At 47.6% G+C, this 27,315-nt stretch overlaps 1 protein-coding gene across 8 annotated transcripts in view; it reads left to right on the forward strand.

The window, feature by feature from the left end:
• Window positions 1–27,315, forward strand: part of ZC3H7B (zinc finger CCCH-type containing 7B) — a 65,673-nt gene that overhangs the window by 12,712 nt on the left and 25,646 nt on the right. For 2 of the 8 annotated variants that reach the window (XM_073327179.1, XM_073327185.1), the window contains 13 exons: window positions 3,284–3,442; window positions 8,183–8,263; window positions 10,107–10,166; window positions 12,355–12,397; window positions 14,686–14,945; window positions 15,413–15,758; window positions 16,799–16,857; window positions 17,680–17,842; window positions 17,925–18,086; window positions 18,827–19,032; window positions 20,075–20,175; window positions 20,690–20,871; window positions 25,417–25,502. In XM_073327179.1, the coding sequence (XP_073183280.1) occupies window positions 3,284–3,442; window positions 8,183–8,263; window positions 10,107–10,166; window positions 12,355–12,397; window positions 14,686–14,945; window positions 15,413–15,758; window positions 16,799–16,857; window positions 17,680–17,842; window positions 17,925–18,086; window positions 18,827–19,032; window positions 20,075–20,175; window positions 20,690–20,871; window positions 25,417–25,502 (1,908 nt within the window). Of the gene's footprint in view, window positions 1–3,283; window positions 3,443–8,182; window positions 8,264–10,106; window positions 10,167–10,212; window positions 10,728–12,354; window positions 12,398–14,685; window positions 14,946–15,412; window positions 15,759–16,798; window positions 16,858–17,679; window positions 17,843–17,924; window positions 18,087–18,826; window positions 19,033–20,074; window positions 20,176–20,689; window positions 20,872–25,416; window positions 25,503–27,315 lie in introns of those variants that run through there. The other 6 variants (XM_073327181.1, XM_073327180.1, XM_073327186.1 and 3 more) reach the window with 6 other exon arrangements.

Consider the following 27,315-nt stretch of genomic DNA (forward strand, 5'->3'; position numbering starts at 1 on the left):
GGATTGGGTGGATTATTTGTTTGAACTGGTATGGCAGGATATTGTACTAGATGGACCAGTGCTGTGATCTGGTGTGGTAGTATATTCTATATTCCTATCTAACTGGTTTTAAACGTTACCCTTCCAGGATCCCAATATGGTCATACCAGTACTCTTGCAGTAGAGGCTTCAGTCAACCAGTAGGATTTCTTCCCTTCAGAAGCCCATTTCAAAGTTGTTATAGGTAGAACTGGTAGGCAGTGCCTATTATTAAGGTTGCTTCCATCCCAGTATAAGATCCTGTTTCAAGTTGCTTATAACTTTGCCAAACTAACTGTTTAGGCTGAAATTTTCCACACTGGGTGTCTGCCTTCGGCTGAATGTTTTGGGAAAACTTCAGCTGAAATGGTTCAGCTGTTTCCGAGAACAAGGCGAGGGGAAAAATTATGTTTTGCCCATGTTCAAAATTTCTGACAGGTTTTTCTTGAAGATGCTCTTGCTATCTCGCGCTTTGGAGTGGGAACTTTAATTTGGCAGTGAGATGGCCTTTGTGACAGGGAGTTGTCTTTTGCCATCCCTAGGAAAATCCAGCCCAGTTTCAACCCTCTGAAAAATTCTAAGTTTGCACATACCCAACTGAGACATTATCAAACTTTCTAGCAAATTTCCCCAAGATTCTAAGGGCCCTGAGCATGCTCCATCTTGGGGCTGAGAAGGATTTTACCTGTAGCTACTGCTCCTTGATGCTATGGACTAGTCTGGAGCCAGGCACTGGAGCAAGGGGCCTGTCTCTCCTATGCTAACAGTGAACACCCTCTGCTGGTCCCATGCAGTGTGGAAGAAGCTGACTGATTCAAATACAAAGGGGACAATAGCCAGACCTGGGGTGGGGAAGGGAGAGTAGATTGGGACAAGGACTCTGATGGGAGGGAGACTGGGACTGCAGGCAGGTGAGGTGGGGTGGAAACTGGGACTGAAAATTGCGGTAGAGGGAGACTGGTACTGGCTGTGCAAGTAGACCTGAACTGTGAACTAGTGGGTTGGGGGAAGTAGCTGTAGGGGAGAGGAGACAGATCTGACAAGGAGCTGAAGTGCAATGGGAGAACTGAGATTGGCTGGGTAAAGAGACTGGAATGAGAAGCTTGTGGGGTTGATGCTGTGGTTAGACTAGGAACTTGGGGAGGGAGACTGGAACATGAGTGGGCATGACTGGAGGCCAGCATGCAGATGAGGAGCTTGGAGGGGGAAGTAACACTGTTTCAGCAAAGAAACTAGGGACAGTGATCTGGGGGGTGGATCTGGGATTGGTTGAGTAGGGGTGTGGGGAGATAAGGAGTCTGGAGGGAGACACTAGGACTGGCTGGGCAAGGAGATCGGGATGAAAAGCATGAGGAGTGGAGACTGGGACTGGCTAGGTGGGCGGAGAATGGGACTGGGATGAAGAACCAGGGGTGAGAAAGAGACAGGACTGGGCCAGGTGTGGGCTGGAGGGGCCAGGCGCAGAAGGGGTTAAGCTTGGAGGAAGTGGGTGGAAAAGTCTGTGCTTGCCTAGATCATACTCTCCTCCAGAGCCTGAAATGGAACCTAGGATTCCTGAGTCTCGGCATTCCTCTGCTGTCAGCAGATATATGTGAAATCCACTGACAGTGTCTCTCATCTCCCTGTAGTGCTGGTACACAAAGAGGATGACAGCCTACTTCTGCTACCAGTTACTCCACTAACTCAAGTGGCAGAGGTCTGTGTGGTAAATCTAAAGGTTCCAACTCTGCTGATGACCCTTAGATGCCAAGATCAGAAGGATCCACTGTGATCATCCAGTCTGACCTCCTGAATAACATAGACCATAAAAATCTCCCAAAGTAACTCTATTGGAACTAGAGCATATCTTTGAAAAAAAAAAAATCAAAGCATGTTTTAAAAATGGTCAGTGATGGAGAATCCATGATCCTTGGTAAATTGTTCCAGAGGTTAATTACCCTCGCTGTTAGAAATTTATCAATATGATGGTATTTGATATGCTTATTTTAAACCTAGGAAATCACACACACGCACACGCATGTTAAAAAACAAAACAAAACATTGAGGTGGTAAAGTCAAGCATTTAAAAGTTGCTTGTGTGATCTTAATTTGGGCCCCTTGTGCCTCGTATTATGATGCAATCTCTAGTTACATGTTTACATACTATTTTTTCCACAGAACCCCTGCCTCATTCAGTGTGGATGGTGCTCAGCACAGAACAGGCAGCACTTACCGAATGAGCGGCTATTCAATATTTAGTTTTCTTCTCATTGATTAGAGAATGTCCCCAGACCTTATTTAATGCACACTAGTCAAACTAGGCTCTGAAGACAGAGTTGTTAATTTCCTCATATGCTATTCTGTGGTGCTCATAAGTACATTATCTGAGTGCTTCACAACCATTAACAAATTTATTCTCACAACACACCCCTGTAAGATGGGAGGGGGGGTGTTATCTCACTTTTACAGATGGGGAACTGAGACACGGTGATTAGTGGAACTTTTGACTTTAATTTTGGGTGCCTAATTTGAGATGCCTAGGATCTGATTTTTTCAGAGTACTCCGCATTACATAGCACTTTTAATGTTCAAATCGTGGCTCCCATTGGGTTCAGTTGCAACTCAGCACTTCTCCAAAATGGACCCCAGGGTCTCAGGCACCCAGAAAATGAGGAATACATAAGTAGTGACCACCTGTAAAAAGTCTGGTTTAAGTGACTTGCTCAGCGTCACACAGGAACTCTGTGGCAGAGGGAGGGGTAGACTCCCATTCTCCATGGCAACATGCACCTGCCTTAACCGTGAGACCATCCTTGCCCTTCCTTCGATTGTCTGCCTCTTTTACTACATGCCTTCAAACTCCCCCCAACACATGGGGCAGGCCCCTTCACTACACAACCCTTATTCATCCCTAGAGCTGGCCCACCCTGTGCACTGAATGGTGCAGGAAGACCTGTGGAAAAAGTAGTATGGGATCATGTAATTCAAGACTACAGCGTACACAGAAGGGGCTGAATTAAGATGCACACAGACGCCCTTAATTCTGGCATTTCCTAACTTTTGAGTGCTTGACTCTGTAACCTTTATAACCTTATAATTCCCCCCCCCCCAAATCTGCATTAAATCTAATCTCCAATTGCTTTTATATTCATGGGTTTTGATGACGTATGTTCCCAGTGAACTGCAGTAAATGGTTGGGCAGAACTTTCACGCAGGGAGAGGAGGTGGATTCCAGTGTGTGGCAGACACCATTGCCTGCTCAGGTGGTCTCTTTCCTCTCATGCAGGGCTTGTACGAGAAGGCATTGGAAGACAGCGAGAAGGCTTTGGTGCTTGAGAAGGAGAACATCCGTGCCCTCTTCCGCAAAGCCCGCTCCTTAAATGAGCTGGGGAGGCACAAGGAGGCGTACGAATGTAATAGCCGCTGCCTGCTGTCTCTCCCACATGTAAGTGTGTGACATGCGTGTCTACCTCAGCCTCTGAGGCACTTTTCCATCTTTCCTTTCCCGCGGTCTAGTACAGCGTGAATGGTGATGGTAGTGGAAGAGAAAAGCTGGCTGTTCTATACGACGCACCCGTTCCCAGTAATCGCATCTCTCGGGGAGTTCCAACTCCATGTCCCTGTCAGCCCAAATCATCTCTGCTGAGGCTTCCAACAAAATAGCTGCCCCTTTCCCATTGGGATGGCTTTGTGATGTGAAAGCCTGCCCCAGTTGGAACTGAGCTGAGATCATCAACTCGTTTCATGTCTGTGTTGGAACAGCTATCAGGTGGGAATGACTGCTAGTCACTACCAGTCTAGGACAGATGGGAACTGGAGACATGGACGAGAGAGATTCATGCCTTGTCTACACTACACGTTTTAAATGGACATAAAGCAGCTTATGTCGACCTAATTATGTCAGTGTCTACACTACAGCCTTGCTCCTGTCAGTGTAAGTGCCCTACTACACCAGCATCAGAACTCGACTTCACCAAGAGGCTTAGAGCTTAAGTCGGTGTATTTAGGGCAATGCAGTGACTGTGCAGACACTGCATTACTTACATCAGCTGTTGACTGTCTTGTCGGGTTCACAGCAGGAGAGTCAGGACAAGAATGGATTCTGCTTCCAGCTGGGAGCCGGGCGGGGCCGGCTGGAAATGTTGGCTGTCTTGTCAAATTTCATGGCTCCATGCTGTAGCTGTGAAATTGACAGGGCTTCCTGACTCCTAGCGGATGCAGGGGGCCAAGAAGCTGGGACCACTGGATCCCACTCCCCAGAGGCAAGAAGCTCTGGGCAACTTCCCCCTCTCTCTCTCCAGCCCACCCCACTCTCAGTAGGGAACGGGGAGGCGAGAAGCCCCAGTCAGCCCACTTGGAGTCCAGGAGCCTGTAGGGCAGCTGGGCTCCGGCCAGGGACTTGCAAGCAGAGCCGAGACACCAGGCTTTCATCTCTCCACAGTGCCCCTCTTAGGTCAGTGGAAGAGCTCATGGTGAGGCTGTGCACCACCAACCCAAGGAGGGAAGTGTGGACATGCACCACCGTAGTAATTACTGTGCTGACTGTAAGTCAACCTAATATAGGTCGACTTAAGTTTCTAGTGTAGACATACCCTATTCCTAATCCCCCAAGCCTCAGTAGAGCACCATGAATATGTTTTAGCTGATAAATAGCAGTCGTTTTACCCATTAAGAGCTGAGTTCAGGCCCTCAGTGGCCAGTGTTTCTTGGGGTGAGAGGTGTCAGTGTGTGAAAGGGGCTTTAATATGGGTATATTAACAGAAGTGTCACATGTAAGACACTGGAGGTAACTGTTCTGCTCTGCTCGGCACAGATGAGGCCTCAGCTGCAATATTGTGTCCAGTTCTGGATGCCACACTTTAGGAAAGATAAGGAGTACTTGCGGCCCCTTAGAGACTAACAAATTTATCTGAACATAAGCTTTCGTGAGCTACAGCTCACTTCATCGCATGTGGACAAACTGGAGAAAGTCCAAAGGAGATCAACAAAAATGATAAAAGGTTTAGGTTTTTTAACCTTTTCTATGAGGAAAAGGTTAAAAAAACAACGGGGCATGTTTAGTCATGAGAAAAGGAGACTGAGGGGGGACCTGATAACACTCCTCAGATATGTTAAGGGCTGTTATAAAGGGGACTGTGACTGACTGTCCTCCAAAGGTAGGACAAGAAGTAATGGGCTTAATCTGCGACCAGGGAGATTTAGGTTAGGTATTAAAAAGTTTTTTCCTAACTATAAGGATAGTAAATCTCTAGAATGGGGATTCCATCCCTATTGGAAGCCTATCCCTGATGGCTGTTAAGAACACGTTGGAGAAACACCTGTCAGGGATGGTCTAGGTTTACTTGGTCCTGTCTCAGTGCAGGGGGCTGGACTAGATGACCTCTCAAAGTCTCTACATTTCTGGGATTCTGTAATGTTGCTTTGATGTCCTAGATTTTAAGGCCAGAAAGTGACTGCTGTAACCATCTAGTCTGGCCTCCTGTATAACCCAGGCCAGAGAGCTTCACCCAGGAATTCCTGCATCAATCCTGTAATTCCTTTTTGAGCTATAGACTATCTAAAGACTTCAAGTGATTGACTGAGTTAATTTGGTACCTGGTTCTGCTATTTCCTGCTGCTGGCTTGTGTGGTTAATACATTACCAGTATGATGATTATATTGATATTATTTATATCGCTGTAGCATCATGGATCAGGGCACCATTGTGCTAGGCCCTGTGCACCTACTTAACAAACAGATGCTCTATCCCCCAAAGAGCTTAAAATCTAAATAACAGTAAATAATACTGTGGTGCTATATAGTATGCTTCTGTGTGGTCCTCGTTGTTGTAATGTTAAGGAATTTTTAGGGCATTTGGCATAGGTATTCCTTAAACTGTTTAAATAAATCATTAGATTCAGTGTAGGCAGCATGGCAGAAGTGGGTCTTTAAGAGCCTTAAACGTGGACAGAGTTGGGGCCTTGTGGCTAAGGTCAGGGAGCTGGGCCCATGTATGCGGGCCCTGGAGGCATTTTTGCGATAGACTGAGGGGGAAACACAGAGTTTGAGAAGGGAGGATAATTGGGGCAGGGCAGAGTCCTCTAGAGCCTTAAAGGTGGTGACCTGCAGATTGAATTTGCTATAATAGCTTATGGGCAGCTGGTAGAGGAATCTGAAGAGGGAAGAGACTAAACAGACTGATGAGTAAAGGAGATGATTTTAGCAGCCGTATTATGTACGGACTGAAGGGAGCAATGTGCGTGTTTGGAACATCAGAGACGAGTGTGCGGCAGTAGTCGAGATGGGATGTAATGAGGGCCTGAATGGAGGTTTTTACTGTGGGAAATGGGAAAACAAAGGATGGATCTTGGAGCTGTTAAGAAGGAAGCAGTAGCAGGATTTGGCTATGGCCTGAGTATTTGTGGCAACAGAGTGGGAGGGTACAAAGAAACCCTCAAATTGCAGGCCTGAGTGACAGTGACAGCGTGGTGTGGTTGACAGAGTTAAGGATGGGAAAGTGGAGGAGGTTTGTGAGGAGAGAGAAGTTCAGTTTTGACCACATATTTAACTGAAGATGGACGTCCAAGAGGAGATGTCACAGACAGGTTGAGAAGCGGAGTAAGCAAATGAGCTGGCCCTGTGCTGTCCTCACTTTACATCCTGTCTCTGGGCCACGGACAGAGGCCTGGGGAATCCCCACTGTGAGTGGGAGAGGGGAGGAGGTAGGCCCACTGAAAGAGAAGCTGAGGGAATGGACAGAGAGATAGAAGGAGAACCAGGAGACAGTGGTATCTCAAAAATGCAGAGAGGATAAGATGCCAAGAAGGGGAGGGTAATGGACAGTATCAAAAGTGGCACAGAGTTGGTGGCCCTGAGGTGTGGCCAGGAAGGGGTTGTTGGAGACACTAGTGAGACCAGTTTCAGTAGAGAGGAGAGGTGGGGGGCCAGATTGGAAGGGGTCCAAGACCGAGGAGAGGAAGTAAATGCGTTGGTTTTAGACTGTGCTCAGTGGGTTCAGAGACGGCGAGGATGGCGACAGGGCAGTAGTTGGAGAGACAGGTCTGGTTGAAGGATCATGCTCTAAAAGAGAGGGGAAACCAGGGCACACTAGTATTTGTGAGGGGGAGGAGCCAAAGGCTGCAGAGAGGTTGAGAAGGAGGGGGAGGAGCAAGGGGGGCAACGTAGGTAAAGAGCCAAGCATCAGTGGACTCACTGGGGCAGGTGGAGGGGTTAGTGGTGGAGAGAAGGCAGCAGACTTCAAAATTTGAAGTTTGGTGATGAGGGAGAAGATGTTTGAAGGGAACCAGGCAGGGGGCGAATCATAGAGGATTTAGTTGATTTTTTCATGTGACGAAGTTAACCAAATACTTTGCAAGGAGGGAAGAAAGGATGGGGAACATGAGGCTGAAGGAGGCAGTCAGAGGGTGAAAATAAGTGTTGGGGATTGTGCTCGTGGGACTTGGTGATGGAGGAAACCTGTTTTTGTTTGGCCAGGGAGATGACAGAGTTGAAGGAGGAGAGAACGAAACTGTAGTGGGGGATGCAGTGTGGTCATGGGCCTCCCGCCAACGGTGCTGAGTGACATGGTAGCAGGAGCAGATGCTGGGAGTGACCTAGTGCTGTGGGTTAATAGGGTGGACTCTAACAGGAGAGAGGGGCAGTGATTGGCTGAATTTACGTTGTGGATTGTGTAGTTCCAGGAAGTAGCGTCTATGTGTTTGGTACATTGGAAACTTTTTTAAAGAGGAACTGAGAAAGTGAATGCAGACTGGATGTGATGAGCTAAATCATTAGCAGAGCTCAGTGCAGCAGAGAGTGTGGAAAGTCAAAGGTGCCTCTGAACCAGTGCTCCCACCCAGATCCTGGGACTGGAGAGAGGGAGCGGGGTTGAAGGTCCGGCCCTTGTGTCAGTAAGGATCACTAGCCCTGCATTTGGAGACTCGATACTTTGTTTGCCTCTCCATTTCTGCAGCTTTGTATCTCTGCAGGGCAGAATGACATCTTAAATCTGCACGGCCTCTCCTGGAATGGAGTCTGCAATTGACTACCTCTCGACTTGCATACCAATAAGAATACTAGCATGTAATTCAGTCTGTGTAGTCTGCTTGTGTAACTTGTGGTCTGATTCTGGTTGGTTATTGTATGTGCAGGAAAATAAAACCACATGCTTTAAAATGACAATGTCCTTGAATTACATTTTCCCTAGGATGAGAGCGTTACGCAGCTTGGTCAGGAGCTCGCACAGAAGCTGGGTTTAAGGGTTCGGAAAGCGTATAAGAGGCCTCAGGTATGACTCTTTCTAGACTGTCCTTTGGAGTCCACTGATATGTTTCTGTACAGGCTACTGATTCTGAGCGGCTGCATTGCCATAGGTATAGCCTTCAGCACCTCCTGCTATTCCACTCCTGGGAATGCCCCACCCCCAGATCTGCCAATCATTCTTCAGTCCTGGCCTTCAGCACCCCTGCAGGTGCATTTCCGGCTTGCAGCCATAAGCATCTTGGCTTGATGCACAATCTCATATATCCTAAGCTAAGCAGAATGGAGCCTGGACGTTGTTTGAGGGGATAGCTCTAAGGTAGCAGTTCTCAAACTGGGTCAGGACCTCAAAGTGGATTGTGACCCCATTTTAATGGGGTCGCCAGGCTGGCTTAGACTTGTTGGGGCAAGGGGTCGAAGCCAAAGCCCGAGTCCCATACTCTGGGGCTGAAGCCCGAGGGCTTCAGTCTTGGGCAGTGGAGCTGAGATTACAGGCCCCCTGCCTGGGGCTGAAGCCCTTGGGCTTTGGCTTTGCGTTCCCCCCACCACTCCCCTGGGCAGTGGGGCTTTGCCCCCCCTCCCCCAGAGTGGCAGGGGTTGACCAGGCTCAGACTTCGGTCCCCCCTCCTGGGGTCGTGTAGTAATTTTTTATTTTTTTGTCAGAAGGCGGGGGTCCCATTGCAATGAAGTTTGAGAATCACTGCTCTAAGGAAAACCCTAGTGCTGCAATAAATGGATGTGGTGGTTCAATATGGAGCATTGTTCTCTCTATTAGCATGAAATGTACACCCCAGGATTGTGCTGAGGGGTGCTGAGCTACTGCTATGGCTGTCCTTTAGATAAGGCAAAATCACTTCTGGTCACTGACGCTCCTGTGACACATTTCTCAAGAATAGGAATGTTAGCCCCAAGGCTCTGGCTGAATTCCAGCTTGAGTGATTGACATTCTGGTCCCTCAAATTCCTCTCTGCGGTTTTATTTAGATGCAACATGCTTCTTCAGTTCCTGTCTCTAACTCTTGTGTAACCTTGCTGTGCAGTGTTAAACAGCTGGTACATTCCAGCTGAGAAGTGGCTGCATTTCAGTGCTAAGTGAAGTGATTTGTAGTAGTTGGCAAAGAGCTTTTGGGTAATTGATGCTATATAAATATCAAGTCTGCATGTTTTGAAATGCAGAATAATAAGTGGTGTTGGATTAGAGGAAAATCCTCCACTTGCTAGATCTCTAAAAATGTTGTAATTATTGAATCTTGAGAGAAGGGAAACTTTCCCTGAAATACTTTCCATACTTACTCACCCCGTTGGCCCTCTGCACTTTTCCCTCTACCTTGTTACTCCACAGAGATGAGTCTAAACTGTGTCTATGCAAGCAAAACACAAGACTCCCTTTTTTAATTAATTGAAACATTTTGGTAGCATTTTGCTACAGCTTGCTCTAGCTTCTGTTTTTCATTCCAATGCTTTAATGCACTCCACAACTAATTTTTTAAATTACAAGGCTGAATGTCTGTCGTGGAGTGGGGTTCAAACTTACTATCTCCTTATGCAGCATTGCAACAGGGGTGTTTTCGCACCAGGCTTTTGCATCGATGTGCATTTTGCGCCAGGATGGCTGGACTGAATCTGGGGCTCTTTCATAATCCTTCAAGCAACAGGCTTCAGGGGCAATGACATGAATTTTGGGATGATTGGTGCACACTGAGGAAAAGCAGGCAGTCCTGATTTCTCTCCCTATGGTTTGTGGTTGTAGAGAATGCCTGTTAGGGAAGTGTACTGTTGGATAGCAGTGGCTGACAAGATACAATCAGTCACTACCTAATTTGCAGGAGTTCAAGGAATCCCTGTGTCATGAAATCTCTCTCTTCCTTGCAGCAGGAATTGGAAACTTTCTCTCTACTCAGTAATGGCACATCAGCCAGCTTAGCAAATCAGGTACAGTTCCTGTCTGACTTTCTCAATGTCCCGTACATTATTTTACATGAGAGTTTCTATATTTTATATCATGCAAGTTTATTACCATCTTTTAGGAATAAAAGATCAGTGTTTATCTATTTTTCCCTTTTCAAGGAACAATGTCAAGAAAATCATTTTTTTTAAAATATTTCCATTTGCTGCAGTGCTGATTAAATTATTAGATTAAGAATTTTTCGACTTTAATTTTGCTTTTCACTGTCAAAGCTTGCATTTCACTTATCTAGACTGGATGACTTCACTTTCTGTTTCCTTCTCTGGTTCTGGTACAATTACAAAGTGCTAATATGCAAGAACAGGAAGTGAAACAGATGAAGAAACTTAAAAAATGAAACTAGACTGGGGGATTTCACTGTCCAAGCTGAGTGAAGTGTGCCAATTTAAATATTGCTTAATTTATTATTTACTCTTTTTTGTATTACCGTAGCACCTAGGAGCTCCAGTCATGGACCAGGACCCCATTGTGCTAGGCACTGTACAAGCACAGAATGAAAAATAATCAGATCGCTGGTTTCACTGCAGGTTTTTAAGAGATTTCATTAAAACGCTTCATATTTTTTAAAAAAATATTTAACAATCATTTTAGGCTCTTAAATTTGGGGCCTAGCACAATTTGACATTGTCCCTTTTTAAAAGAACCTAAAAATCCCTTCAAATTGTACTGCTCTAGTATCTTTTAAGTTTACATTGCTGGGTGACTTGCCTTAATATCTGTCTAGCAATGAGAATCAGCCTTGGATCATTTCTTGTAGCCACCCATAATCTTCTTCCATTGAAAATGTTCCCTTTTATGGAAAATTAGAACACTGCAAAAGCTGAAGTTGTAACTGATGAAGTTGCAAATGTGTAATCTCTAATATTTGTCATACTGACGTCTGTCTTTTTTAACTAGAAGTAGGAAGAAAAATGTGTTTGCACTGTTGGACTATAGGCTCACATTAGGGTGAACTGTGGCTTTAACTTGAGTTTCAATCTTAGCATAAGGAATAGGCCCAAAGCCTGTGATTTTTAAAGAGAGTCAGATCATGAGAAGGAAGAGTTGTTTGTGTTAAACTTGTGGTGACCCTTAAACTACTTGTGTTATCTTATTTAAGGTTTGGTCTGAGGTCATAGAAATTTTTAAAATATTATTATTTGGGTACCAGGTGCAGTAAATGATTGGTTGAATTGATTATAAAGAAATGCTTAGTTTAGGAATATGGTAAAATGAGATAAGAAAACCTTGAGGAAAGAGGCCCAGTCATTAATCTTGTCTTGACCAGAGCAGAGGATAGAGCTAGGCTCTAAGCTGCTTCATCTGGCCTTGGCCAAGGTCTGGTAACCAGCAATGACATCACTCGTTTGTTAGAGTGCATAAAAGGCAAGGTTTTCTAGGGGTTCTGTGTCAGAGTGATGCCATGATGGGAAGGTGTCTTCCCGAGCCGGAGCCTGTTTGGCCAAAATACTTAAAACTGTACTGTTGCTGGAGTATAGAATATAGGTATATTTGCTTATATTTGTATTTTGGATATAACTAACACCAAGTGGCCTTTGGACTAATACAGGAATGTTTGTGTGGAAATGGAGTCATGGTAGGCCTAGTGAAATTATTAGGAAAATTATTCCCAGCAGCACCATTCATACTTCTGTAAAGTTGCCTATTTATTCCTTGCCTAGGGCTCACAGTCAGCAGTTGTTTTGGCGGGAACCTTTTCCTGTTTTTAGTCTTGCTGTAAAAATTAGTGGTTTATTAAATGGAAAGATATGTAAGCTCAGAAAGGCTAGTTATGTAAGATAAAACTAATCAGATCTCATGCTTTGTGGGGCTAGCTGATTGGCTCTGGGAATCAGGAAGGAATATTCTCACCCACATGCAATCCTATGTGCAGAATTACTGAGAAGGTCAGGTATTATGGGGGTTTGTTACTTCAGAGGAATGCAGGTTTTGGTCACTGCTGAAGGTGAAATACCAGGCTAGGTGGAATAGTGGTCCAAAAGTACATCAGTTAAATTGTTCCAGCACTGAAAGGCGGGGGTGGGGGGAGAGGAGCAGCAGCAGCCTGCACTGAAGATATTTGGGAGGGGAGATTTGGGGCTATGAAGCACTAACACCTTTCAAAAGATGTCTTTGTAGTGATGAGTTGTTCTTCTCCTTCTCCCTGCCTTGCAGATGACTTCCAATGGGTTGGGCTCCATAGATGATATTGAAACAGGTAAAGCTTTCTCCTTTCTGTTTCTCATGGCAGCAATAAGGCACCTGCCCGAGTTGGGTGGACTAATAGTGGCTTTGTCTTCATTTGGACCTCTTTTGAGTTTCCTGACTTTGGAGACTGGAAGAGACCAGCCTAGCGGGGATGGGGGCAGGAGGTGGTGGGGAGCAGGAATGTATGGAGGTGCTGTTCTTTATATTGGTTTCTCTTCACTTCTTCAGAATCCTCAGTGAACTATTAAGACACTGACAGAGGGGAAAACCAGGTCAAGAGGCACTTACTAGGAGAACCTTGTACAATTGAACTCTAGCTATCCAAGCAGAACAAGGGACATATCATATTTTTGGATAAATGGGGACTAATTCATGCAAATTACAAACACATGGGACGTAACCTATTTTCAGCTCTAAAGCTGGGTTTGAACAAATGTGATTCTTTTGTATGTTCCCAAAGAAAACAACTTTAAAGTTTAAACAGCTTTAAAGTTAAGACGGTAGACACAGAGCTGTGCTTTGAATACACGCTACCCTCCAAGAGCATTAGAATTGGAGCCTTATATGTTTAGAACCCCAGGAAATGCAGAGTGAAAGTTGCAAGGTTGCTGTCTTCCTGCCAGGGACTAAACTACTGTAACTCTATCTCCCGTAGAAATGCCAGCCCAACACCCACCCTTCTTAACAGCGTATTGAAAACCATGCTCCACAGCACATTGGTTTTTATTTGTTCCTTGCATAAATGTCTGCAATACTAGGTGTGAAGCTTTGTCACTGCACTAACTATTGCTGGGCCCTGGTAAAGGGCCCCATTTTATGATCTGGGTGTATGAAGTTTGCATGTGGAAACACATTAGCTCTGTGCTTAATGACTCTTGAATAATTGACTATCACATGGAATCATAAGACCCAGACCTGTGAGGTGATGAGCGTCTCTTATGAGCCTTCAGTACGTCACAGAATTGGGCTGTTAATGCAGAGTGAGGAATGATTGCTTTCGCTTTGCTATTTGTCTGATCAGGAATTGGCATATGTGGAAGTCCATAAAGCAGCCCAATCACTAATCAGTTGAGATGAAGGCGTTCGAGTTTTGGGGTTGCTGATAACGTTTTTGGGGAGGTTCTATGGCCTGTGTTATACAGGAGGTCAGACTGGATGATCACAGTGGTCCTTCTGGCCTTGGAATCTCTGAACATGGAACTCTTTAGTAGAGGATGGAGAAGGTGGTAGTATTTTTCTGATTTTTTTTCTTTTCAGGGCATCGCTACGGGGCAGAATGAAGGTAGTTTGGGTGCCTGGTTTGAGACTTACATGTGTAACTCTGCATCTCCTGGGGGGTCTAACGTTTGGATTGTTTCTTTTCAAACTCTAACAGTTTTGCAGGATAAAGCGTGCTCAGATGACCAACGTATGCTTGCCACCTTAACAGAGTATTGTGGGGGTGGGGGCGGAATTGCCTCATTTTCAAATAGTCAGAACACTGGGCCAGAGGGTGAAGGAAGCTGTAGGGAAAGTTGTCTCTTCTCCCCCCCTCTTCCCTCCCCTTGCCCCTAAAACTACTGAGGGAAGCCTCAGTAATGCAGTAAAGATCTTTAAGGCAGGAAGCCTGTCTCTTGGAGACATTGAAGGGAGGGGTACTCAGGAGTGAGGCACCACTCTGGCAAGGGCATCTGGTGAGTCTTCTAATGTTTGTTGGGGACCCAGTATTCTGTATGATCTTTGGGAGGCTTGTCTGGGCTTCCTTACCCTGCTCCCCTCCCCAGTCAGGGTTTGTGTGTGTCCCTCCCTTCCCCACCAGGGAAGCTCAAAACTTAAAGAGCCTGCGGGGAAGTGGGTTTTAGTGGGGGGCACAGGCGCTGCAAGGAGCAGAGGTGCTAGGAGGACAACTGAGCTCTGCAGGAGGAGGCAGTTTAGAAGCATTTAAAAACCACCGGACAATGGGGTATAGGACTCTGGACTCATGGGGCTAGGACTGGACATCACTGAATTCAATAGCAGTTTTGCCATTGACTTCAGTGAGACTAAGATTTGGCCTGCAGACACTTCCCAGGCATCATCATGGGAGGTGAGCATTGTCTGGCTATTCACGAGACATTCTGCGAAGGCCTTTGGGAGGTCTGAGACAAAAACCAAAGGCCAAGAATCTCTGAAACTGGAGCCACCAGTCTGTAAAGGGTTTCATCTGCTTGGGGCTTGAGGTTCAACTAAGTTGTACGTCTTGTGTTCTTTGGCCAAGCCACGCTCAGCTCACCCCCAGGTGCCATGTGACTGGCTTTGTGTCCCCGTCCCACCCCGCAGACTTCTCCATGGACCTGCAGTGCATCCCTGCTCCCCTCGCCACCTCTATTCCTGTGAGCGAGGGCGCAGCCCTTTCAGCCTCTGACATGGATGCAAAGGGCCTGCCCACCTCTCTCCCTGCTGCCACACTGCTCCATTCTCCGGATTGCGTATCCCTGCCTGTGCCCGAGAGTGTGGAGGACTTCACAGATGGGGAGGTCATTGGGGAAGAACTGGACTCTCTTCTGGATTCCCTGGCTGATGGGTCACAGTACCCTCTAGTAAGAGCTCCGGTCGTGTTCTGAATTAATCCTTTTAGAGCATGTTCGTTCTCTCTCTCCTCACCGTTGCGTGTTCCTCTGGCAGTGTGTGCTCGGTCACTTTCTTTCTTCCATCGCTGGCTTGTGTGTCTCTCAGGAGCCCATCTTAGATCTTGGTTCACTGGGTGGCCTGGTGTGAGTGAAATACATAAATCCAGATGGAGGGGCTAGTCCCACATGGGAATGAAGCTAGCACCTTGCCCCCTTTCACCCCCTGCTTTTAAGTGTTTGGGGGTGGAAATGGGCCTGGAGGGTAGAGGCTGGCTTATTGCTCTGAAGTAAAGCGTTGTGCACTCTGGAGTGGGAGACCTTGTTTTACTTGCTGCTGTAGTGTGCTCTGTCCATCCACCCATCTCTCTGACACACGCTTCCTCCAGTCCTTTCTCTAACATGCTGTCTGTGCCCCCTTTTCCTCCCAACTCTCAAAGTCTCTGGTCCAGGGAACCATTCCCACCAACTTGCCTACTGAGATGCCCCAGCTGATCCCCGTGTTTCCAGGCGGAACCCCTCTGCTGCCCCCTGTGGTGACAGCCAACATCCCGATCAACCAACATCCTCTGCCACCTGCCTCCTTCGGCCTGGTGATGGATCCCACCAAGCAGCTCTCCTCTTCCGTCCTGGATGCCTTTGAGCCCACAGGGGGCAGTGGTGGCTCCCCCTTGGATTCTCTGGATTCACTGGACCTGCTCCCGTACACAGAGCCACGGCTCGATGCCCTGGACGCCTTTGGGACTAGCAGGGGATCACTGGATGCCCTGGATTCCTTTGCTATAGGTAGGTGCAGGGCACAGAGGAGTGGGGGTTGCAGGTGTTTGACTGTGACAATACCCCTAGAACACTGTGTTAAGCTCTGAGTGTCTCCACAGCAGGCAGATGTCCATGTTAGAGACGAGAGATCAATAGTTAAGTTTCCAGAGAACTGATTGAGATGGACGAAAGATTAACTGAACTAAATATCAGCACAGCTTGTCTGAGCGATAATTGGGGGGGGGGTGTATGGTGGGGGGTATGACTGCTGATTACAAGCATCTGCAGGTTGTAGACACTAAGGAGGCAGAGCTGTTCAGGGTTATCCTGGGGGTATAGCTAGAGTAATGAGGGGACATTCAGGCAATGAGGGGACATTCAGGCTTGATATCAAAGAAACATTGCCTGACACTGAGATCTCCTAGAGTGTGAGTGGTCTCCTAAGGGAAGTAGTGGGAGCCCTTTTACTCCAAGTAATTTAAAACAGACTTTGGCAAAGTCTTGGCGAATCTACTTTAGGGCAGGATTTTGCATTGGGTGGGGTGGACTAGATGGTTTCGTCAGTCTTTGCCTCCTTTGATCTCTGTGAGCAATAAGTGTCATAGCCCAAAGAGCACTCCAGTCATGTTCTGTGGAGCTGGGCTCTGGAGGGAGATCGGGTAAGGAGCATTTCAGCCCCGTGGGGCATAGTTAGGCTCCATGGGTGACTGTGCAAGCATGGGGACATTACAGCAGACTGAATGCTAGAGCGTCACAAGTGGAGAAGAGGTTGCCCAGTGAGGCCTGTGCTGGAACTTCGGCTCCTGTCTGTGCTGAATTCCTTTGGTCCCTTGCTGTTTGTGAAAAGCACCCTTAAGGCAGCTGGCAGTGGGGTTCTGTTGCCTTCAGGGATTTCAGAAAAAGGGGAGGCTCTTGCAGAGGTTTTCAAGTCTCTGCCCTGGGTACTGGATGTTCCTGGAAGATTAAAAGAATTAAACTATTGAACAAGCATAAATCTGTGTCTCGGGCATCAGAGCAGGTTCCAAAAGTGAGGTGTGTGTGTTTGGGATTTTTCTTCCTCTGCCCAGAAGAAGCTGGTCCTCAGGAACTGCGACACACTGTTGGCAGCCAGAAACCATCTTCTGCGGTGAGTGAGCTGCTACCCCCGCTGAATGTACCAAGGTGCCCGTGTGCCATGGGAGTGGGGAGGGCACGGGGCTATTCTTGCACTCTGGGCCCTTTCTTAATCAGTTCCAAAATCTGGTGGCTTCAGTTACCCTGGCCTGTGTGCGTAACCTCCTGCCCACTCGCCCCCTGTGGTGGCAGGGCTGTGTGGAGACTTTTCTCCGTATGTGGTAGCACAGCATTTTCCTCTTCCTTCTTTGTCCCCTCCCCCAGTGTATTATTGGGGTGAGAATGGAGTCAAATGCTCCATTCCAGTCTCCGTCATGCATGGGATTGCATGTTGGTCTCACCGAGTCTGAGGCTGGGCTGAGGCTTTTTCTCCCAGGAGCTCTGTGGGTGGGATGATCTGCCTCTGTCTAAATTAGGTTATTGAGTGGGGCTGGGGCATCGTTGAACCTCCGTCCTTCCTGTTTTATTTCCGTCTGACACGTTGCACGGCAGGGTTAGTTCTTCTGTCCAAGTGCTGGGAAGATTGGGGAGAGAAGCCCTTCCTCCAGGGATGAAGAGAGAGCTGTTGTCCCCTGAGCTGCTGGCCCTTCCGTGGGGAGGGAGAGGTCCTTCTCTGCTGCAGATAAATTGCCCATTGAGTGTATTTGAAAACACAACTGGTGTGCCTGATGCCATTTCTGAGCCGCCTGCTGCTGGTGGCGACCATCTTGCTGAGGCACGAGCTGTTGTGTGTTTACGGGGTCATGAAGGGGGCCCAGCATTAGTCTGGGAGCCAGTTTCTGTACATTTGGCTGTGAGGATTAGAAGAGGGATGTATGTGTTTTTTGTCTTTCAGGTCAGCCTCAGTGGTGTGGGTCACCCTATCATCCCCAAGGGGGCAGAGCTCCTGCAGTCTCAGCCAGAGGCGATGATGCCCAACACTGCCCTGCTTGTGAAGAACCCCCTGGCATCCACTCATGTCTTCAAACAAGCCTGCCACCTCTGCTACCCCAAAACAGGTGATGTGCTCGTAACACCCGCAGCAGTTGTGTGCTTGGGGATTGTTTTCCCTCTTGCTGATCGGGTCCTCCTTTCCCATAGGCCCCAAGGCTGGTGACTACACTTACCGGGAAGGCCTGGAGCACAAGTGCAAGCGGGACGTATTGTTGGGGAGACTGCGAAACTCTGAAGACAAGACCTGGAAGAGGATCCGGCCCCGCCCCACCAAAACCAACTTTGTGGGATCCTATTATCTGTGCAAAGGTGAGCTGGTGGCTGGACGGGACTGTGAGGCATATGCCGTCAGAGGTATCAGGGGAGCTTTCAGCATGGATCATGTGCTCCCTCTGGAGCCTTCTTGCTCCTTCGTGAAACGATCACTGGATTTCAGGGGTTGGAAGGTGGAGTGAGAAACCGAGACGAGACGGATGAACCTGTAACACAAGGTAGAAAACGGGAGTTTCGCAGAGTGGAGCAGCAGCTGGTGCTTTTGCTCTGGGTACGGGACAGCTTGGAAAGAGCGATACGACTGGCCTCTGGAGATTTCTCAGGGTGGTGGGAATGGCAAGACTGCAGCCTGCTTCTCTCAAAGCAACCAGTTTTAGGTGCCCTGCTGAGGTGGGAGAGCCTGTCTCCCACTGGCACTGAACTACTAACACTGCTCCCACCAGCACGGGCTGGGACTTTGGTTCTGGTGAGAGCCTTCCTTGCTGAGTAACCAGCTCTGCTGCAGAGCACTGGGACTTTCCCAAGAAGTTCCCCATCCTAGGCCAGATCAGGCCCGACCCTGCTCCGTGTATGAGATGTAACCAGACTAGTCTCTGAGGTGGTGTAACTGTAAAGTGTCTAATGAGGGGCCAAAAGCTCAGGCTTGGTGTCTTTCTTAACTCTTCAGTTTTAGCTCCTTGTGAGTTGTGGGGAACAGGGCAAGGTGACAAGGGCGAGCTCAGTTTCTGATCTGGCCCCCCTCTCTGTGGGGTGCTCTGCTCTTTGTTGCTTTGTAGATATGATTAACAAGCAGGACTGTAAGTATGGGGATAATTGCACCTTCGCGTACCACCAGGAGGAGATTGACGTGTGGACGGAGGAAAGGAAGGGAACACTCAATCGCGACCTCCTCTTTGACCCACTGGGAGGGATCAAGAGGGGCAACCTGACCATTGCCAAGCTCCTGAAGGAACACCAGGGCATCTTCACCTTCCTCTGCGAGGTACAGGGAGGAAGAGGAGCGGGGAGAACTGTTTCCTTGTGGAATAGCTATAGACACAAACCTCACACATTCCTTGTGGCAGATATAAATGCCAAAATATAACTCTACTGTAAGTGTGTGAAAGAGGCAGGCTCCCTTCTGCTGCATCCCACCGTAGTTCAGCTGTCAGTGTGCAGCTGGACCATTGGTCCATCCTGGCTAGTATCCAGCCTCCAGAAGCAGCCAGTCCCTATTGCTTCAGAGGAAGGTGACAGAACTGAACAATCCATGATGTACCTGAGCAATTGTGTGATGCTGTAGGTGTGGAAGGGGGTAACTCCTCTCTGCCCTCTGCAGGTGGTCAGCTCACGCCTGGAGCATACAGTTTGACTACCCTGGGCTTTCATAGCTAGCAAGGTTGTTAATAATCATAACTTTGACCCAGATGTTTGAAAAACCATAACCACGTAATGGGCAAAACTAGTGTCACTTCATTCATAGATTCTAAGGCCAGAAGGGACCATTGTGATCATCTAGTTTGACCTCTTGCACAACACATGCTGTTTGAAACCAGTAGAGCTACCTTGATTTACATTAACTGAGGATCTGGCCCTCTCTCTCTTGGCCTCCTGCAGAAGCATGTTCCCCAGGGTGACTGTGTATGTAAAGCAACATGTCTTGTTTTGGACTTACTCGTCTTTAATTTCCTCTATCACTCCCTTTGCTTTTGCATTTTTTGGATGAAAGGAAGGGAATTATAAGTTGACCTGGTTAAAATTTTTCCAACTGTGATGAAAAAAAACTGTTGGAATGTCCAAAAAAAAAAAAAAACTCCAAAAATTTTGTTTGGAAATTTTTGCAAAATGTGTTTACTGGTTTCCAAGCAGCTCTAGTGCTAAGTTTCCATCAGGCTTGTTCTAATTTTTGGACCTCTTGAGTAAGTTCCCTCTAGCTCTTCTCCATTCCAAGTGAAATGATCCCAGTCTGGGTGAGCTCTCTGGCAGCATCTCTCCTTTTTCCTGCTTTCTGAGATTTCCTAGTGTGCTGCTTCTTCCCTTCTCAGATCTGCTTTGACAGCAAACCCCGGATAATCAGCAAAGGGACCAAGGACTCTCCAGCTGTCTGCTCCAACCTTGCTGCCAAACACAGCTTCTATGACAACAAGTGAGTGAACTGGCCCGTGCAGTGCCTGCTGGAGTAACCCTACTGGTGCCCAGCCAGCTAGCTCCTGTTACTTGCCCATTTCTTCCTCTCGTCCCCAGCACATGAAAGCACAAGGTGCGATATGTTGCCCTGCATGTCTGACACCTGGTGCCAAGGGATTTGGAGCCAGATCAGAGCCCATTGATGTCAGTGGAAAGACTGCAGCTTGACTCCAGTGAGCTTGGATTTGGCCTATGCTGCACAGGGGTTCAGAGGTCAGATATTTTAAACAAGGTGGTGTAAAGTGTCTGCCTGAGGTGCTCCAGGGTTGGGGACAAGGCATGACCCAGGACTTGGATCCACCCGTGCAAATGGCTGCTCATTGCACTATCAGATTGTTAGTGACTCCTAGGTTCGGCTTTAACACCCATCCATGCTTCGGCCAGCTCAGAGAATGGGGAAGGAGGAGGAGGGGTGAAGAGTCAATCCGTTGATCCCTTGTGTTTCTCTTGCTCGGCCATTTTCCCCACTGCAGGTGTTTGGTTCATATTGTGCGTTCCACCTCCCTGAAATACTCTAAGATCCGCCAGTTCCAGGAGCACTTCCAGTTTGATGTGTGCCGGCATGAGGTGCGCTACGGCTGCTTGCGTGAGGACAGCTGCCACTTCGCTCACAGCTTCATCGAGCTCAAGGTCTGGCTGCTGCAGCAATACTCGGGTAAGTGCGCCGCTGGGTGCGGCTTTGGGGTGGGGAGGGAGGAGGAGGAGAGAGCGTGTGCTCATGCCTTCTCCAGCCTAGGTACTGTGCCACTGGGGACAGAGAGCGGGCCTTGCAGGGGGTCTGGTAGAGTTCAAGACATTTTACATTCTCTCTCACATACATGCACTCCCTTCCCTCTCTCGGCTTGTAGGAGATAGAGGTGGGGCCGTGAAATGCTCTGACTGGGAGGTCAGCCCTTCCAGTGCTATTGCCAGGTTTGTTTGTCTAGGGGCAATCCTGGGAATTCTAGCCCAGCGAGCCTTTACCTCAGGACCACGTGTGTTGGAGGAAATGGTCGTTAGAAGTAGAGTCCTAGAACTGCTAGGTGATCGGGATATGGCAGGGACAAGCCGGCGCAGCTGCTGTGAAAGGAAATCGGGCCCCTCTGATGTTTTGCTTCTTCGAACATGTTCACAAAATAGTGGTAACCAGTGAGATTTCTTTGAACTTTCAAAAAACCTTTGATAAAGCCGCTCCCAAGAGGCTGTTATGGAAACTAAATAGTTGGCAACAGGCCATCTGCCCCCTCTCAGAGTGCGGTCTTCAATTCAGGTCACTTACATAATGGCACGGAAATCTCTTCAGTCTGATTTTTCTCTCCCCTCCAAGTGCTTTGTCTGATTCTCTGACTCACTGCATGCTGAGCAGAGATTTTCACTGTCCTGTCCCAAAATGAAGCACGACTCTTTTTCCTGCCTTGGAACAGTTCGTGGAGAACCCAGCAGTGTGCTTGGAGGAGTTCGGCTGAAATTAGAAGGCAAATGTCCTTTGCCTGCCTAAATATAAGCAGGCTGCTAAACCTGTGACAGTTCCATTTGATGCCCATCCGGAGGGGAAAGCACAGAAATATCTGCCTGCCTCTCGAGGTGCTTGTGTGGCCTGTCGTACTGATGGATTCTGTAGTATTTAAGCTCCTCCCGAGTACATAAAAAGAGAAATTATGAACTCCCTCCTCAGCCTGGGTGCAAGTGAGTGTGTTTGTGTGTGAGGAGAGGACGTGGGTTTTGCATTTAGTTGCATGGGGGACTCGAACCATGCTCATTCCTGTTTCTTTGCAGGAATGGGTGCTGTTACGTAGGGGCAGTCCCTGGGAAAGTTTTGTCTCTGGGTCACTCAAGAGCCTGCCCTCCGTGGCTGATGGTCGCAGTGAAATGTAGCTGCCATGGGAGTTCATGGTTACGGAGGGAGAGGGGCTCTCTTGGGGACCTGGGGCCAATCCCATGGAGACCTTTGACCAGCAGGGCTGGGAGCTTGACTTGGACTCTGTTCACTGGTGAGCCAGTGCGAGGGTGGTTGTACTGGAGGTGATGTGTTCAGTGACCCGTGTTGCTAAGCAGATGGGCTGCTGCATTTTGTAGCCGCTTGAGCTTTCTCAGGCTGTGTCCTAGGGCTGATGAATTGCACTTGTCAGGCCTGGAGGGGACACATGCCTGGGCCACGACAGCCAGATGGGTGCAATCTTCTGGTGAGTAGAAGATGGTAGTGGGCATTCTTTTGCCACCATCCAACAACACTTGGGGTTTTTTGGACTCCTCAGGCAGTTGCCCTCCATACTGGTGGATGGTACAGAGGAGGGTGAAACAGCTGACAATGTCAAAACGTAAATAGTTGGCTTTGGGTTTCAGCATTCCTATCCCATTGAGATGCTTGGGCAGTTCATGCCTCTCAGAGCCATTGTTTCAGGCTGTCTGCAGACTCAAAAGGACAGCACTGTTTGCACTTGGAAGGTTTTTTTACACAACCACAAGGTCAAGAAATGTAATTTTAAAACTAAAAAGATTTTTGAGCAGGATCTTCTGGTAAGAGGTTGGTTTTACCCTACATTCTGGAATTGCAGAATGCATGAGGGCTGGGAGAAGTGGACCCAGAATGACATGATGCAGTCTTTCCTGGGGGCTAACACCAAGTTGTATCAACAAGGACATCACCAGCAAAACACTGATTTCAGCACCAAACACAGGGCAGCTGCTGCTTCAGAGGCATTTCTGGGTGTGCTTGAATAATAAAAATGCTTATCTAGTGCTTTGGATTTCCTCAACACACTGTACAGACTTTAACAAAATGAATGCCCCAACATGCCTGGGAAGCTGCCAGACGGTATTATTTCACAGATGGGGAAACTGAGGCACGGAATGTTCTGACTTGTCCAGTGCCACGCAGCAGGTCATAAGAAGTATAGAGTTTCCTGGCTTCCGACCCTCTGGACTACACAGACTCTCAGAGCCGAGAGAGCATTCACAGGGTACTCTGTAATAGCAAAGCTAACATAACAGCTTTCAGTGACTGTAATATATACAGCTTTGCTGCCTTTCTGTATAAGTGGGGCTTTATTAAAGCAACCCTCTGGTGTTTTTGGTTTCAGTGAGCTGGAAGTTGGTCAGACATCTTAAACATCCTTCATACGCCATCTCTAAACTGCACGGCAACAAGATAATTAGGCTTGGCATTAACCCAGCTAGTTAAAGATGTCTCACCACATACTGGTCCACTGACTGCATGCTTGTACGCCTGCTAGAAAATTAACAAGTTCTCACTGTTCGGTGCTCTGAGACTCTTAATGCTGGTTGGTTGTCTCCACGCTGGTAGTGTTGGCAAAGGCTTTGGTTCAGATCCTTGAACCCATCGAGGAGTTAACTCCTGAGATAAATTGTGACCAAGGCAATGTTTCCGTAAGTCTTTTTCTTACCAACTTGATCAAAATCGAAAAAAGGACGTTTATTTTGAAACGAGTGTCTACACACAGACTTGCAGCAAAGTACCACGAGGTGTGAATTACACCTGATTTAGTTATTTAGTGACAGTTTGTGTGTAGATCAGCCCTTGTGGCTTGTCTACACGCACAAATTATATTGCTTTACCTACACTACTACAGTTAAGTGTCACATCCCTCTTAGACTGGAGACAGTTTTACTGGTATAAATGTGCTTATTCCTCTTCCTGTACAGGAAAAGCTATGCTGGTATAAGGTATCTCAAGATTGATATAACTGTCCACACTAGGGGCTATACTGGTAAACAGTCATACCCTAACCAATATAGCTATATCGGTACAAAAACTGTAGACATTTATCTTCAACCAAATATGTGAATGTCTTGTTAATGGGAGGAGCCATAGTTGGTATCCAATAAAATGTACGGCCTGTTTGGGTTTTGGTTTTTTGTTTTGTTTTAAAGTGGATTTGTTGAGTCCCTGATCAAAACTGGGTGACTTTCCATAAACAGACAGACTGAATCTAGGAGCCAGGAATTAGCTTAGATTTTCAAGATCTGTGAGAGACTGGTTGACTCAGGGGAATGTGATATACAGCAGAACCTCAAAGATACAAATTCCAGAGTTCTGGACACCCTCTGGAACCGGAAGTCATCAGGCAGCAGTGGAGAGACAGACACACCACCCACCCCCCAACTACCCCCACCCCCATATATTTACTGCCTTGGGGCTTTAGCCCCAGGGCTCAAGGCTTTGTGGGGCGGGTGGAGGTTGGGGTTGCAGTTGCGTGGAAGGGGGAGGTCAAGACTCTTGGCAGGGGGTGGTCAGGGCTTCTGACCCTCTGGAGCACCAGGGCTCAGGGCTTTAGATTGGGGGGCACTGGGGTGCGAGGCTTCAGCCCCACAGCTCTGCTTCTGGTTTTGTGAGGGTGCCAGGGATCGGAGCTTTAGCTACAGGGGGAACGCTGGGGTTGAAACCAGCCCCATGCCCCAGTGCCCCCTGAAGCCAGGAAAGGAGCTGCGGGACAGAGAAGCTCCAACAAACCCTGTGAGGTTGGAGCCCCGAGCTTCAGCACACTCTTTCCCCCCACCCCCGATCTAAAGCCCTGAGCCCCGGTGCTCCTGAGGGTCAGAAGCCCTGACAGCCCCCACCCCATGGCTGAAGTCTGTAACGTCTTGTTCAGAGTTACGGACAGCCTCCATTCCCGAGGTATCCCAAACACTGATGTTCTACTGTATGCAGCCTTTCATCCTTAAGGCACCAGCTCCAACCCAGCTGCAGGTTGGTAGTAATGTATGTGGCTTCTGCTGGCTGGTCAGTGCTCCGCATGACATTGTTTGGTGGATCTTTTTTGTCAAGATTTTGTAGAACAAGTGTCCACATCTTAAAAACTGCCAGCAAAGGAGTCAGTGGCTGTCTCAGCAAGAAGGCCAAAGACTGACTGAGTCATGGAGGCTGAATTCTTCTCTCTCTCTGCGGTGTTGATTCACATGGGCGAGAGAGAGAGTGTATGGAGGAAATTTGAACTTTCTTGGCCTGCGGTGAACCTGTTCTGGTGATAAGTAAAAGGCTGGCGTCTCCAGGGATGTGACTCCAGCACCTTTTTAGCCTGTAAACTAAAGATCCATGTGATGCAGGCATGAACTGAAGCATTACTAGAAGTGGAGTCTTGGACCGGTGGTGGTGATGTGGCTCCTTTTCCCCTCCCTCCCTCAGTGCCTTTGACGCTCGGGTGCCTGGGTCAGCAGACTGGTGTGGGGATGCTCAGTCGTGTCTCTGCTTTGTTGTTCTCAGGTATGACCCATGAAGATATTGTCCAGGAGTCTAAAAAGTACTGGCAGCTAATGGAGGCGCATGCCAGCAAAGCCACCAGCAGCACGGTAAGAAGCCACGGGGACCCTGGGACTGGTTTGTGGTTTTTTGGAGCTGTTACTTGCACCTGTCACAGTCAGTTCTGTGCCTTCCCCTCCCACTGCTGCTCCCCACCAATCAGAGAGAGAATATGGCGCTGCCAGGGCCCCCTTTGCCTCCCGTGTGCTACAGCGAGCAGGTGGGAGTGAGCACATGACAGCGGCCTGGGCTGGACCTGAAGTTCTGCAGGGAAGGGTGAAGCCCTGCTGTTGCCACACCCCAATGCGAATGGTGCTCTGCACAGCCATGGAGAGCATAAGAAAGGCCATACTGGGTCAGACCAAAGGTCCGTCCAGCCCAGTATCCTGTCTACCGACAGTGGCCAGTACCAGGTGCCCCGAGGGAGTGAACCTAACAGGTAATGATCTAGTGATCTCTCTCTTGCCATCCATCTCCACCCTCTGACAACAGAGGCTAGGGACACCATTCCTTACCCATCCTGGCTAATATCCATTAATGGACTTAACCTCCATGGACTTATCTGTCATAGTGCTAGCCTTCACAACCTCCTCAAGCAAGGAGTTCCATAGGTTGACTGTACACTGTGTGAAGAAGAACCTCCTTTTATTTGTTAAATCTGCTGCCCATTAATTTCATTTGGTGGCCCCTAGTTCGTATGTTATGGGAACAAGTAAATAACTTTTCTTTATTCAGGTTTCAGAGTAACAGCCGTGTTAGTCTGTATTCGCAAAAAGAAAAGGAGTACTTGTGGCACCTTAGAGACTAACCAATTTATTTGAGCATGAGCTTTCGTGAGCTACAGCTCACTTAGCTCACGAAAGCTCATGCTCAAATAAATTGGTTAGTCTCTAAGGTGCCACAAGTACTCCTTTTCTTTTTTCTTTATTCACTTTCTCCACACCACTCATGATTTTGTATACCTCTATCATAACCCCCCTGAGTCTCCTCTTTTCCAAGCTGAAAAGTCCTAGCCTCTTTAATCTCTCCTCATATGGGACCCGTTCCAAACCCCTAATCATTTTAGTTGCCCTTTTCTGAACCTTTTCTAATGCCAGTATATCTTTTTTGAGATGAGGGGACCACATCTGTATGCAGTATTCAAGATGTGGGCTTACCATGGATTTATATAAGGGCAATAAGATATTCTCCGTCTTATTCTCTATCCCTTTTTTAATGATTGATTGCTAACATCCTGTTTGCTTTTTTTACTGCCACTGCATGCTGCATGGACGTCTTCAGAGAACTATCCACATTGACTCCAAGATCTTTCTCCTGATTAGTTGTAGCTAAATTAGCCCCCATCATATTGTATGTATAGTTGGGGTTATTTTTTCCAATGTGCATTACTTTACATTTATCCACATTAAATTTCATTTGCCATTTTGTTGCCCAGTCACTTAGTTTTGTGAGATCTTTTTGAAGTTCTTCACAGTCTGCTTTGGTTTTAAGTTATCTTGAGCAGTTTAGTATCATCTGCAAACTTTGCCACCTCACTGTTTACCCCTTTCTCCAGATCATTTATGAATACATTGAATAGGATTGGTCGGAGGACTGACCCTCAGGGAACACCACTAGTTACCCCTCTCCATTCTGAAAATTTACCATTTATTCCTATCCTTTGTTCCCTGTCTTTTAACCAGTTCTCAAGCCAGGAAAGGATCTTCCTTCTTATCTCATGACAACTTAATTTACATAAGAGCCTTTGGTAAGGGACCTCGTCAAAGGCCTTCTGGAAATCTAAGTACACTCACTATGTCCACTGGATTCCCCCTTGTCCACATGTTTGTTTGACCCCTTCGGAGAACTCTAATAGATTAGTAA

This window comes from Lepidochelys kempii, chromosome 1 (genome assembly GCF_965140265.1).
Source record: "Lepidochelys kempii isolate rLepKem1 chromosome 1, rLepKem1.hap2, whole genome shotgun sequence".
Classification (NCBI taxonomy): Eukaryota; Metazoa; Chordata; order Testudines; family Cheloniidae; genus Lepidochelys; species Lepidochelys kempii.